General features: G+C 41.7%; 1 protein-coding gene across 3 annotated transcripts in view; it reads left to right on the top strand.

Moving 5' to 3' along the window:
• The window catches only part of dennd5a (DENN/MADD domain containing 5A), a 35,821-nt gene that overhangs the window by 2,190 nt on the left and 18,833 nt on the right, over window positions 1–14,798 (top strand). For 2 of the 3 annotated variants that reach the window (XM_086106874.1, XM_086106872.1), the window contains exons 2-4: window positions 10,853–10,924; window positions 11,751–11,860; window positions 13,633–14,323. In XM_086106874.1, the coding sequence (XP_085963000.1) occupies window positions 10,853–10,924; window positions 11,751–11,860; window positions 13,633–14,323 (873 nt within the window). The remainder of the gene's footprint in view (window positions 1–10,852; window positions 10,925–11,750; window positions 11,861–13,632; window positions 14,324–14,798) is intronic. The other variant, XM_086106873.1, reaches the window with a different exon arrangement.

Below are 14,798 nucleotides of genomic sequence, written 5' to 3'. Positions count from 1 at the left end.
TCGGGCCGATTAAATGTTTTCTTCTTTTTAAACAAACCTAGCTGTGTTTTACAAAAGTCTGTGAGCATGATGCTATCACACGACACAAAATAGCAAAGACGGGCTAACAAAACTACCATCGATCGTCACAGTATTTTAACCATAAAACCACAGATATTTCAACACAAACAGTGCAGCGACTCTTGTAGACAGACAATAACAATACTCCTTGGCATATATTCTTTATCCTCTGGGAAAAAAACAATAGTACAACAATGTAAGGAACAGTTATGTCCATCTTCTTGGTATTTACACATGTATTTTTTATAGTGCTGCCTAATGGGCAAGGCACGCACTCCAGAAGGACTCGCACAACGTATTAAAGCATGAAATTATTCTTGACAAGTTGAATTGTTATTACTATATGTTTTTATTACTCCAGAAAGTTATTTTACTTCGTATAGACCCATGACTTTATTTTAGGAGTGTTTAATGAAGGAATAGAATGGATCTGTTTCATGACATTTCCATTTCATTTCAAAGGGGAAAGATGATTTGTAATCCAGTGTTTTGTGTCGGGCACCACTGCAACCTGATCGAAGACACCGCTGTGTGCTGATTGATTATGTAGTGGACATAAACACCACAAATGTCAGTGGTAAATCTAAACTACAGCAAAAGCATAGACCATTAAACACGGGCTAAATAATGTACACCAAAAGTACGTATGTCATTAAGAAAAACTGTTCGACTGGGCTAATGCCAAGTTTTTATTTAAACCTATTGCGGCAATCGTCTTTACAGGATGCAGTATTTTTTTTATTTGTTTGTTTTTTGGGGGGGGCAGGGGGGTTGTTTATGACAAAGTAAAAGTACTGTAAAATATACTGAAAGAACATTTGCCAAACACTGTAACCCAACTATAGGCCTTATATTCTAATAAAAGTATTAAGAATAACCAATCAGCAAATTTGACATTTTGGAAGTCAGTCAGTGATTGAGAAATATTCAGCCTCGTTATCTCCCCACTCCAACGAGTCCAATACTGTATATGTGAATTGCGCGTTGAGTCAGTGTGCAGCAGGTCAAAGTCTTGGTGAAAGTGTTTCTTCCGAAGCAATATCGCTTAACCCCAAACAGTTGGTTTTCAAAGATTCTCTCACACACACACACACACACACACACACACACACACACACACACACACACACACACACACACACACACACACACACACACACACACACACACTTCCTGTTTCCACTTTTACAATGAGGTTCCTCTTTGAATTCATGCAAATCAAAAAAGGATATTGACTGTAGCCACCGTGCTCTCATTTGCACTGGGCCTGTATTACCTGAGACCAACCATTGTCCACTTGGGAGGCCTTTTTAGCACCCAGTGGGTGCATTTAAAAGCGCCAACATTGCATTTGCGGTCTGTGAAAATGCTGGCGTGGGATTGCCATTCGTGTTTTCATTATGTAGCTGTGCTCGAGGGCAAAAAAAATGCGTAGTCAGATTCTATAAAGAGACAGGAAGGCTGATTTGAGAAAAGATGTTGCTTGTCTTCAGCATCTCACACAATCATTCTTATAAATGTTGCTTGTGAATTTCATAGAAAGAGGGGTGTACTGTCCAACAATTTGGCTCTGGATTTAACTTTAAAATATAAGATCTTGCTGGTAAAATATGCTCTGCAGACCAGAGTGCGAACTGATATTCTCATCACTCTTGTTGTCCTACTTACTGTGTGTCAAAAACAGGTGGCTTACACTTGTCGATTGTTTCAGTTTGAGTCGAAGGGAGGAAATGGTGTGGAAATTCCTCTTAGCTGTAGATTCTGCTATTTGACCAAAAATTCCCACAGGTACCCAGCTGCATAAAGAGTATCTCTACTGCATTTGATTTGCCTTTTAAAACAAGTCTCAAAGGGAAAGTTTGAAAATACCACAGTTTCTTTTTTACTCACGCACACTGTCATACTTCATTAACTGTAACAAGGGTACGGTGGGTATGAAATCACATTTTCTCAAATGGGTTAGGGGGATTTTGTCATGGACTGATGAAACAAAAGGTTCAAGATTTGAGGTGTACTGTCATTTCAAAACGTATGTTGGGAGCAAACACAACATTACTCATCACCAAGAGAATGCCATACCTACATTGAAGCATGGTGGTGACAGTATTATGCATTCGGGCTGTTTCTCATCAGCTGGAAGTTGGCCTGAAACCGTGCGGTGGGAATTCTAAACAGTTTGAAATAGCTGTCTTTGTTAACACAAAATAGTCAAACTTCTGCTAGAGAGAAAAAAAATGTCAGCTGAACTTTTATTTGTGCTTAATCTGAAGCGCTTCAAATAGTGGCAGATGTGTGCTGTCTCCCATTATGCGAGTTTGACTGTGATTGGTTAATTCTTAATTCACAGCTACATCTTCAACTATAAGAGGGTGTGTGCACTTGTGTAACCACACTGTAGTTATTTATTTTTACATAACCACACTAAAAGATTTAAGAGTTGTACAGGTTAAGGGTCACATTAATACAGTGGTTCTCAATTATTTTCTGTCATGCCCCCCCCCCCCCCCCCCCAGGAAGAGGAGAACATCTCGCGCCCCGCCCCCGTACGACTATAAATAGTATCATTTGTCTATAAAATTATAAAAGTACACCTTTGCATAACACTGTATCCTTATTAACGGATAAGAGAATAAAAAAGAAAGAAATACGGACCAATTTACAACAAAGAATAGCTTTAGTAACTGGAACAGAAAATATTTGAAGTGCATCTGAAATTCAAAAATTATATTAAATCCTTAATTTAACCGCAAATATTTTTTGACTGACCATGTCAAACCATACGATACTGAAAAATAAAATTACATGAAATCAATAACTAATAATGCATTCAAACTAATCACCAACATTATCTCAGGAGCACAATATTAAAAAAAAAAAAAAACTTTAACCAGCAAAACAAAAATATATAAAATGATTTGTGGGTTTTTTTTGTTTTTTTTTATATCAAAGATGATGTCTGGAATAATGGCTACAATGAGCAAGTTTTCCAATGCACAGCTTTTCGAAGTGAGGTTTGAAGCAGGACACATCAACTCTCGGCTCCTGCTCAATGTGTAGCCGGGACCTGTATTTCAGTTTACTGAAGTAGCAGTCACAAAGCGGCATGATTTTTGGCAATATTCGGCACGTTTTTGCTGGAAAAAAAACTCTAGCAGCTTATCAGCGTGATTGGGGTGTAATGTCTTGAAGTGGCGCTTTAATTTATTTAGCTTCATGCTGTCCGCAACCAACATTTTTAGACACGGTAAGCTCACCAATCGTTCCTCGTCTGCCACCGCAGTCACAGTGAAGCCAAGTGCTACATACACCTCGTCTTATTTCCTCACTTAGAATGCTCCCTGCGCAAACCCTGCAAATGAGAGCGCCACTGCCCCCTAACGTAGCGGAGGTGCAACTGCACATTATTTTAGGACAGTAAAAAATAAAAAAGCATGTTCCCCGAGGTCAAACTCGCCCCCCTTGACGGAGCATCGCACCCCCCCCCCCCCCCCCAGGGTGTGTTTCTCACTATTTGAGAAACACTGCATTACTGGAAGAAGAGGTGAAATGATTCTTTTGGATGTCTTTTTTATCTCACAGCAACCTGGCATTTGAATAGTGTTGTGTAGATTTTTTTTAATATCCAGAATACATGGATTTATATATCGGTACAGTAGAGCAAAAAGTGACCAGAGTGTTCTGTTTGGCGCATAATGACCTCGATTAGCATATGTATGACCCTGTTGCCTCACAGGCAATACTAAAAAATGGGGCGCTCAGGGACATAAGTGTGTTCACACGCAGGCGCTGCTTATTCAAATGCTAATAACCTTTAGAATTTCACAGAGAAACGTTCCCACCTAGTCCTCCTCGGCAAACAAATGAGAGTATGCCTGGCTCAACAAATGAAAGCTAACAGGGGATTACATATTTTCTGTGTGTCTATAGAGTTTTGTTGACATCTCAAAATCCAGTGATCGCTGTAGAGTTTGAAATTCACAAGGAAAGCCGTGATTGGACAAATCTCAGTACAGTGATCCGTCGCTATTTCGCGGTTCATTTATCGCGGCTTCAGTGCATCGCGGATTTTTTCAAACATAAAAAAAAATATATATATAGATTTTTTTTTTAATATACATGGACTACAGTACTGTATATGTTGCTCTATGTGACTTGCTGTTGTTTTGCAGCTTCTCGCGGACAGTTTGCGGACTTTAAAAACATTTTTTTTTTTACCCGTATACCGTATATATTTTACCCGGATTTTCATTTATCGCGGGTGGTTTTGGTCCCCATTAACCGCGATAAACGAGGGATTACTGTATGTCATTATTTCTTATTACATTCCACTCCTGTTAATAAGTGCAATGACGTACGTAGCATTTATCATGACAAACAGATGGCGTCTCTTGCCGAATTTAGTCAACAGTTCAGTTCTGTTGCTGTCTCAGTTAGTGGCAAAAACATGTCTCATTCTGATAAAACTGCTGTTACAGTAGCATCCATGCTAGTCTCCTCCTCAACAAGCCGCAAAGCTATCCATCAATCTGAAGCTTGTCAAGATGGATTTTGTGAGCTTACAATTCTTTAGTGTATATGCCTTGTAATTTTAGTGGAACCTTTGTGCATATTCACACAACACCACTTGAAACTTAAACCTAGAAAGGTGTTGTTAAAGCCCTAAGTGTGGCAAATGTTTAAGCACAGAACGCTGCTGACTCACTTTGATTGAGACAGAAGTGAGTAAATGCTGATAGTTGCACACGTCAGTACACCTTCCAATGAGCTAATTTGTACTAAGGATCGTTTTCGATCACGGGATGGATTTTTGTTTGTCTGCCATGTGGAGACTGACATAGGAAGAGAAGCTAGTTTTGAAATGGAAAGACTCGTAGATGGAATTGTGTTCTTTTTAATTTGTTTGTTTCTTTTGTGGAACCCTAATCAGTTGAAATCAGCCACTGTATGTTCTTCATTTTCCGATTTCATTAAATGTGCTAAAAAGATGACAGAATATGGAGAGACTACAGGCAATGTTGAAAGCGCTGAAGCCTGTTCTTTTAATCTGCCAGGCTATATGTTTTCATCAAGTGCTAACGCCATGACTGCTTTGCAACCAGGTGTTTGGTGTTTTTGACTTTGAGGCTGTGTGTATGACATTCAGTGGCTTATCTTCTACGTTTTGGACAATTATGTTGAGCGATCTGGAAAGATTCACTTCTCTGGCAGGCCAGTGTGTTTTTGCAGCAAATAGTTTTGGGAAGTATTTGGTAAACCAGTGGTGTGGGGGTGTTATCTCATACCCTGTAAATCAAGGTTGCTAATCACTAAACTGTGAGATTGAATGTGCTTGAACAAAGCAAAAGAAACCGAGAGCTAGTTACTAGTTGAAAGTGGAAGTCAACGCAATTTTATTGATACAATCTACACAGCCCGACGAGTATAAACACGGCATTCTGATTGTTATTGTTTGTTGAATATGAATGAAGCGGCAACATTTTTGGGGGGGAAGGTAACTAAACAAAAAAATATTTTCACATCTGATTTAAAGTAGCGTTCATCAGCCAATCACAGATGCAACCAGCAGGCGGGCGTGCTGTTTGAACAAAGTCGGAAATAGCTCAGTTGTTGAGACACGCCAAACTTCAGCCAAACAAGGATACGAGATATACTGTGGTCATACCGAACATGACTTGACATATTCTTGTGACGCGATAACATATAAAGTTAGTAGAGTTGACAAAGAGAGGCGAATTTGTAAAGCTGCACCAGAGCCAAACACCTTTGAGAACGTGCGTACTCTATCGCATACACGGCGGTTAACAGTGGTCAAACAATGTAAGACGAAATCATCATTGTGGCCTGAGAGCACCGGGACTTGTACGACACAGCCAGCTTCCAATACGAGCCAAAAAAATAAAATTAGCAGGCATAGGCTACTTGCCCTAGTTGCAAAGTAAATGTATGAACTTGTGCAAAGCTGTTCAACCAAAATAGCAATATTTTGAACAAAAGCTACGCCCACCTGAATGATTGACGATGTTGATGCATTTTTTTTTCATGAATGTCAGAGATGTTTTAACCATTACATGTTAAGTTTATCAGTGGGGTTTTTAAGAACCATTTGGGGATTTTAATTTTTGTCCAATGCATTGCCTTAAGGCTAGTAGTAATTGGTGAGATGTTTGAACTGAAAGATTAGTAAAAAACACCGACAGACCTTATATGCATATGCTTTTATCATTGACTGAGCTATTGGTACCTGTTTCGAGACAAACGTCACAGCTTTTCATACATTCGGTGTAAAAAAAAAAAGTATTCTCCTACAAAAATGTTAACCCATCATGAACAAAGAAAAGTCCTGATTGAGTACATTGCTCTAGTCACAAATGTTGGGCAAATGCCACACCAGGAGGCTCCACGTATGAGGAGAAGAGTGGGTGGTTCCTGGACTATGGGTGGTGTGAAACTGAGAGCTTGGTGATGCTTTACTCCCACTGCTACAAGTACATCTTCAACGTCTGTGTTTTCCAAAATCAAAGAAGTGTTCATGATGTGAGGATTGTTGCCATCTCAGACCCAGCCAATCCCATATTTTAGACATAATGTAGTTCATTGACCAGGGTCACCTTCCAAATTACGCAAAACCTTGTGGTCTGCAATCTACTTGAGTGTGTATATTTGAATAACGTCAGAGAAATATGTACACAGTAAATGGAAGCCGAGAGTTTCAGACAGTTTACACCTGTGCAGTCTTCTATGAATAAATGAAAACAGAGGCTCAGGGCCCAGCGTGTGTCACGTTCCAACATGCAGCTGATAACTCAGATGCAAAAAGAACTGGAGAGAGCGATCCCGTTAACATCATTGTTCGCTTATTTCTACCTGCCTTGTGTTTAATCATGAACGTGATTTTTTTTTTATTCCAACATAAGTTCCTGTCAGTGTGCTTTGATAAATACTTCTTTAATATTGTTTTAATTTTGACACCCTATGATTTATGCATTGCTTCTTATTATATAATGACAAGTTTTAGCGTGTTTGTGTCCATGTGGCCAGTGTTGAGGTGCAAGAAAACAACATCTTAATTCTCTTAATCCTGAAGATTTAAAGGTTTATTAGTGTAATGAATCTGCTGCGGGTATCCGCGCAGTACTTCCTGTCTCCACTCAACATCTCTTGCACTGCAAGCATTGAAAGAAGATTAGACAGTGGACGTAATCCCACACACACATCTCTACACAGTGTCTCACCCACTGGTCAGAATAACTGCAAGCTTTCCATCCGTTTATGATTAAATAAGAAAGAATAAATCCAATCATTATGGTTGACTCCAGACTGTGGTCATCCCCTCGTAGTCTTGTGTCATTAATGATTTGAAATGTGGGCGGGTGATCAGCATCTCTGTGACCCTCTCACAGACCGATCAAACCATTGATTAAACAACTGTAGCATTATTGTCAAATAAAGCAGTTGATTGCGAATACATTTTCCGATGTAAGACTTGAGATGACTCTTTAGCCATTCGCTCATTTTTTGGAGCGGTCAAACAGTCATGTTGCAAATATCCAATTTTATTTTTATTAGCTGAAATTCTCATGGAAAATTTGCTTCTCATGAGCCCAAACAGCCCAGAGACAACACTAGTTCATGGGAGCAAGGAATAGTGAGCTTCCATTGCTCTTTTCTTGTGCACATTAGAGCAGGGGTGTCAAACTCATTTTTGTCGCGGGCCACTTTGGAGTTACATTTTCCCTCGGAGGGCCATTACGACAGTGAAATCGAATAAATGTTTAATCATCGCATCGTATTGTTACTTGTACACAACAAATTAAATTGATGGATTACTAGTTTTGAAATCAGTCAAATGTTTGCGTGTTGTTTATTCAATTATTGTCCAAGTGAGTATACACAGGGTATAAAATTATTGCAAAATATCAACATTATTTATTACACATGGCAATTTGACATTTTGGTCCAGATTTGAGCAAGGATCATGGAAGTTGAGACGCGTGATTTGCTTACGCGAGCCACATAAAATGACGTGGCGGGCCAGATCTGGCCCCCCGGGCCTTGAGTTTGACATCTGTGCATTAAAGCATGATGCACGCAACTTAATTAATATATTCATGTACAAGAGAACGGCGGCCCGGTAGTCCAGTGGTTAGCACGTCGGCTTCACAGTGCAGAGGTACCGGGTTCGATTCCAGCTCCGGCCTCCCTGTGTGGAGTTTGCATGTTCTCCCCGGGCCTGCGTGGGTTTTCTCCGGGTGCTCCGGTTTCCTCCCACATTCCAAAAACATGCATGTCAGGCTGATTGGACGCTCTAAATTGTCCCTAGGTGTGAGTGTGGGCGTGGATGGTTGTTCGTCTCTGTGTGCCCTGCGATTGGCTGGCAACTGATTCAGGGTGTCCCCCGCCTACTGCCCGGAGATGGCTGGGATAGGCTCCAGCACCCCCCGCGACCCTAGTGAGGATCAAGCGGTTTGGAAAATGGATGGATGGATGTACAAGAGAACCAATTAGGAACGTAAATGTGCAGCAATCCATTTAGATTTGTTTTGTGTATGTGTGTGGTTTTAAAATATATATATTTTCAGTACTGGAGCAAGTCTTGCCATTTTTATTTTCATGTGAAACAGAACAAATAGTGTGCATGGAGAGCAAAAAGCTTTGACTGGCTCCAGTGATACTTTTTTTTTTCTGTTCAGATAACCTCACTCAGATCCTCTGCTCCAGGGGTTAGTTACACAAGAGCCATTCACGGAAGTCAACCCCATGACTGTCCACCGATTCGATGCCCATATTTGTGACAGCCCTTTCCACCTTGACATGTTTTAGCTTGAGGTCACAATGGCCGAAACAGGCTTGAAATGTTACATAATTTCTCAGAAAATACGTGTCCAATGGATTCTACTCTCCTTATTCATGGAGTCCCATCACATTTTTCACAGAAATACCCATGAATAGGAAACACATCTCCCAAAAGTCATTGTCACAGTACACTTTAGCAACTTCCGTTTAGTGAGCATGAAAATGTTCTGCTTGAAGTCTTTGAACAACCTGAAATCGGTATCGCTAAAGCTTTAGTATTCCCCAAAGCATCCACTGAATCGAGCTTTTGTTGATGCTGAATTCCATTGCAGTCTTATTCCCAGTCAAACCAGGGAGGACATTTCCTGGTTTGTGTGAACGCCTGCTGAAGGAGTTTGGCATTTTCATCAGTGGTTTTGAGAAAGTTGCCATCGTGTAAACTGAAATGCGTGCTGGAGCAGTGTGACGACCATGCAGCTTCTCAAATTTGTGCTACAAATTTAGCGTGCTGTCAATTGGTGAGTCATGGGCAGTCACGAGGGAACGATATGCTCATAAAAGCTGCAAAGACTGAACTGTCAAAACGCTGAGGGCTTGATATCAGTCTAAATGATATCTAAAATCAAAAAGGTTAAATGTATAGTGAATTAAGGGATACCCATACAGTCAAACCTCGGTTTTCAACCGTCTCTATTCTCAACCAAATTGGTTTTCGACCAGAAAATTCGAGATTTTTACGCCTCGGATTACGACCGAAAACCAGTTTTCGACCAAATTGAGCAAACCCGAATACGCCACTTGACTCCTCTCGGCTTCCTTACACAAGGAAGTGACGCTTCCTCGTTTAGCGTTCATCGTGATCAGACGTGTTTGTTGTGATTTATTCACATCTGACTGTGTTTGTTATTTCTGCAAAGTGTATTGGACCCTAATCATGGGCTAATAAAATAGTTTCGGATTTCCAACAAATCGCTTTTCGAACAGCCTTCTGGAACAGATTATGGTCGAAAACCGAGGTATGACTGAATATGTGAATATGTGTTAAATATGTGAGTATTTTCTAGTTGACCAACATGATCACAGGACTGACAGTTCCACACAGACAGCTGCTGTACAGGGGGTCCTCGTTTTTTGGCTGTTCTGACTGATTATTCTTTTAAAATCTGTCAATCAGCAAAAAACAACCCTCCCTCCCCCCATTTTGTAAAATTCATTTTATTTATTTATTTATTTTACACAAACACATACATCACAAGACAAAGATAATGACATGATGTGTTAAGTTTTTGCCATGGTCGTTTCAGTACTGGGAAAGAGGTACTTTATACAGTTATAGTATCAAAGTCAACATTTTTACTGCGTTCAAAGTCATAATGCGTGGAAATTGTTCCGTAACCTTGCCGTGATTGATTGATAACCTTTGAACAATGCGATGCCTCTGATGCTACAGAAGCTCTTTGCGAACCATGGCATGCGCTGTAAGATGCGACGACAAAAATGTCAAGAAAAGCCTACTAGATCAGGTGAAGTTTATTTCGGGTTAATGAGAGGCACTTATTTTGTGGCAGGTGTGTGCTGACTCCATGGACTTCCAGTACCTCTATACTCACTGAACATGAGACTGAAAGTGATCAATTAATTCCGAACACAAGCACACCCCTAGTTTTCAAATTGTGCAGCCACATTATCTCAGTTTATTTTTACTTCCTTTCTCAAAAGCTTTTATGCATTCTAAATTTCTTTTCAATGGTTCGTTAATCAGTAGATTTTTTTTTCCAATGCCCAAAATCGCCATTGATCACGAAAAATCCATATCGGTTGGGCCCTAATTAAAAAAAAACAAACAAACAAGCAAACACCAGCTTGTGTGGCATAACAGCCTAAAAACAACCTGAAAAGCTCATGCCTCTATGCAGCAAGGTGTCAGCATGTGAGAAGTGAGGCGCTCCATTTCCTCAACCAGGCTTGTAATGATATTTTTGTTTTATTTGCTGTGTAGCTCTATGCCAGTATATAGAGGCTACTAAATTCAGAGATGGGGCCAGAGGAAATTTGGCAGGGGCAAGTGAAGGTAACCCTCCCATCACACACTCTCCTTCCCCGTTTTAACCTTTGCAAAGCTTTACCCCCTCAAGCTGTAACCCGGTTATGACAATATTTCAGTAGACCTCCTTTGTTTCTTTTTCATGTTCGTATCTTGTTTTCAGACCGTGTGGGGATTTGCCCTTTCTTTTTATGCACACTCCTAAGTTCAATTTTCTCCTCCCAGCTTGTCCTTCCTCCCTCTTCCTCACGTCCCCAAGCAGCGGCTGAACAATGCAAAGCTTATGTTTGACAATCACTGCTCCTGTTTCCTGTGCGGACTCGCGCGCGCACACACACTGCTCTCATTGCGCTCACTCACTGGTGAATCCAGTGCTGCCTGCGCTGGCATTGCCTGGTCAATGTTTACTCTCCCCCTATAACTCTGAATGAGCTTTTCAATACTGCCTTGGTGTGTGCATCACTTTTGCTTCATTCTGGGTTCAATTCAAACTCAGTTCAGGCTTTTCTTGACGGATTGTTTGGTGTGTTTCTGTGTATTGCCATTAAAGCTGTCAGGAAGCACCTTGAGCTTTAAGACTTGTTTATTAATGTTTTCATTAATTTTCTGGTGAACATCAATCGGATGGCCCATTATTTGATCTGGCTTTTTTTTTTGAGTCAGGAATGCAGATGGCAGCTTTATATGATGCAATACATTCTTCCTCCGTAGACCAATTTGCTGACTTACTCTCTCCCCTCTAGAGTTGCGCCTGCTACTGATCAACCACTTCCTGCGCACCGCTGCCTATTTAGTGCTGAGTCTTTCTCTCCTATTTATTCTCACGTCCTGTTTTTCCTCTTCGCCTTTTCAGGTGAGAATTTTGAGCAGAGTCCGCTACGGAGAACCTTTAAATCCAAAGTTCTTGCACATTACCCAGACAATGTCGAGTGGAATCCGTTTGACCAGGATGCAGTCGGCATGGTAAGACCACCAATTAGCCAAAGGCTCGGTGTGGATTTGATAGCATTTCAGAAGTATTGTAAAATTAGTCAAATGCAAGATCTCTTTTCATGTGAAAGGTAATGACCAAAAGTTCCCTGTGGAGTGTGCTTCACAAAGAATTAAGTCATAACGTCTCACTTGTTGGAAAGACGATTGCTAAAAATAAAACCTGAATTTGTTGGTTAAAGGTTTCAATGGACTATTCAACCTGTCTATGCATTGACTCCCACTGCACTATGACAATTATAGCTTGAACTCAATTAATCAGCAATCACATATTTTGACATGAACATTCTGTAGACTCGCTGAAATCAACTGGAGGCCAGTCGGCACAGCATGTGGAAATATCCATCCATCCATCCGTCCATCTTCTTCTACTTACGTTGGGGCAGCAGCTTATGCAGGGGCAGCTCAGACTTCCCTCTCCCCAGCCACTTTCTCCAGCTCCTCTGGGAAATCCTGAGGCCTTCCCAGGCCAACCAGGAGACGCATGCCACTTTTCCATTGCAGGTTCCAGCACTGGCCTTACTTGGGCCTGGCCTGGCCAACTGAGTAAAGAGGCCCTCATCTCTTGTTTCACGACCCTTGACCCCAAATCTCCGCTGTCACCGTGGATGGGCACTCAAGTGGGATCTTGACGACTGAGGCTCCCCTGACTGACACGCTGAGTTGGGATCCAGCTGCCTGCCCAGTGCCATTCTGCTGAAAACCACTACAGGGTACCACCTGGGTCGAAGTGGTGTCTCACAGCAAGAAGAGCAGAGAACCATCCCCCCTGCCACCAGCTGGTGCTGAAAAATAATTTTGCCGCCCTGGCGAATGATTCTCCTCCTTCCATTACCGTGCGCCTGGTGTCGGGAATGTCTGCTGTCGTATCCTACCGTGCTGTCTCAGGTGCTCCTTTCGATTCCTCTCCGCCCACAATGATGAACTCTGCCCGCTCTCGCAGTCATGAATTCCGCTTCCAGCCGACTGTTGTTTACAAATTACTCAGGGCGTATCCTTGCTTCTTGTTCCGCGGTTGCAAACTGCTCCAATGAGAGTTGAAGCTCGCAGCTTGATGACCCCAACAGAACCACATCCTCAGCAAAAAAGAAGAATGTAACACCGAGGTCACCAATCCAGACACCGTCAAGTGACTTGACTGCACCTGGAAATTCTGCCCATAAAAGCTGGGAACAAAATCAGTGTTTGGCTTAAACCTTCACCCTGCAGACAAGAATCAGAATCTTCTTACTCCTTCCAGTCGAGTCGCCTTACCCCCGACTCACCTATTCAATCACAAATCACACACAGACACTTTCATGGTTTCACAGATTTGTTTGCAATGTTGTTGTCATCTGACTTATGACTTACTGACTTACAGTATGTTTACACTACACTTGTTTGGTAGAACTTTGAGCCGTTTTAAGTGACTACTTAAATGACTGCAAGTGAAAGTAAATGAACAACTCTAATTGAAGTAGATAAATAAACTTATATTAATGCATGGTTATATTTTAGTGTAAACCAAACGTATGAGCAAATCATTTCTGTATAATAAATCTGATATTGTTTATGGTAATACAGGTTGATGTATGACTTGTGTTTGCTAAAAATACATGACAAGAAGACCTTGAAAAAGTAATACCCTCATATTAAATTGCATTCGCAGTATCGAGCAAAAATAACCCAAGCAATTTGCTCATTTTTCAAAATCGTTCAGCCTTCCAATTTAATGCCACTAACATCCTTTCTCCGTCGTCCTGCAGCTCTGTATGCCGAAAGGTTTAGCCTTCAGGACGCAGGTGGACTCCCGGCAGCCGCACTTTCACTCGTTCATCATCACCAGGGAGGACGGCTCTCGGACGTACGGATTTGCTCTCACCTTCTTCGAGGAGGTGACCAGTCAGCAAATCTGCAGCGCCATGCAGACTCTTTACCACATGCACAATGCCGAGCAGTATGACATCTTGCATACCCCTACGTCCCCTCGTGGACCCGACGAGCCACGTCTCCATCACTCCCACACTCAGGCTCGGCCCATCCTCCACGCCGCGCCGGCCATCTCTCGTCTGCAACGTTTCAATTCGTATGACATCAGTCGAGACACGCTGTACGTGTCAAAGTGCATCTGCTTGATAACACCCATGGCCTTTGCCCAAGCATGCCAAAAGGTGCTGCAGCAACTTTACCAAGCCGTCACCTCGCCCCACCCCCCACCTCTCCCGCTGGAGAGCTACGTCTTCAACATCCTCTATGAGGTGCCCCTGCCACCCTCCGGGAGATCCCTAAAGTTCTCAGGCGTTTACGGTCCTGTGGTGTGCCAGAGGCCGAGCACATCAGAACTTCCGCTCTTTGACTTTGCCATTGGTGAAATGTTTAACCTGTTGGGGGTGGAGAACGTTCTACAGTTGTTCACCTGTGCCCTGCTCGAGATGCAGATACTGCTCTACTCACAGCGTAAGTAACACAGCCGCCGCATGTGCACCCCCTCAGCTTTTCTTCCAGTATTTATGAATGAATCAACAGCGGCACAGAGCAAAATGGTGTGGTGCAAAATGTATTCTCTTGACCAATAGTCTCGTTAGCCTTTCTATGATCTTTTGCATTGTTTTTTTTTTTAGCATTAAGCTAACCGAATGCAAACAAGTGTGGTTGTTTGAAACACAGTCTGTAAATCTTAGTTTCATTTTGCCCTAAATGTCAAATGATGGTGAGCATTAAGCATCAAGAACCCTTTCAAAAAAAATTGTTCACTATCTGCCAAAGTATTGCTTCATTGCTACCGTACAGCAATCAAATTTTTAACTTGCAAGTCAATGCAAAGAATTGACAGCCCTTATGTCAAAAGACTTGTTTAAGTCTGATTATTCATATCTCAAGGCACCGCTGTTTTGGAATAGTTCAGAAAAGAACACGGGTCAGTTTCATTCAG

The sequence above is a fragment of the Hippocampus guttulatus genome, chromosome 3 (assembly GCF_054856545.1).
Source record: "Hippocampus guttulatus isolate MCC_2025c chromosome 3, RoL_Hgut_1.0, whole genome shotgun sequence".
Classification (NCBI taxonomy): Eukaryota; Metazoa; Chordata; class Actinopteri; order Syngnathiformes; family Syngnathidae; genus Hippocampus; species Hippocampus guttulatus.
The sequence above is the reverse complement of the archived record's forward strand: the minus strand, read 5'-3'. Positions and strand labels throughout refer to the sequence as shown.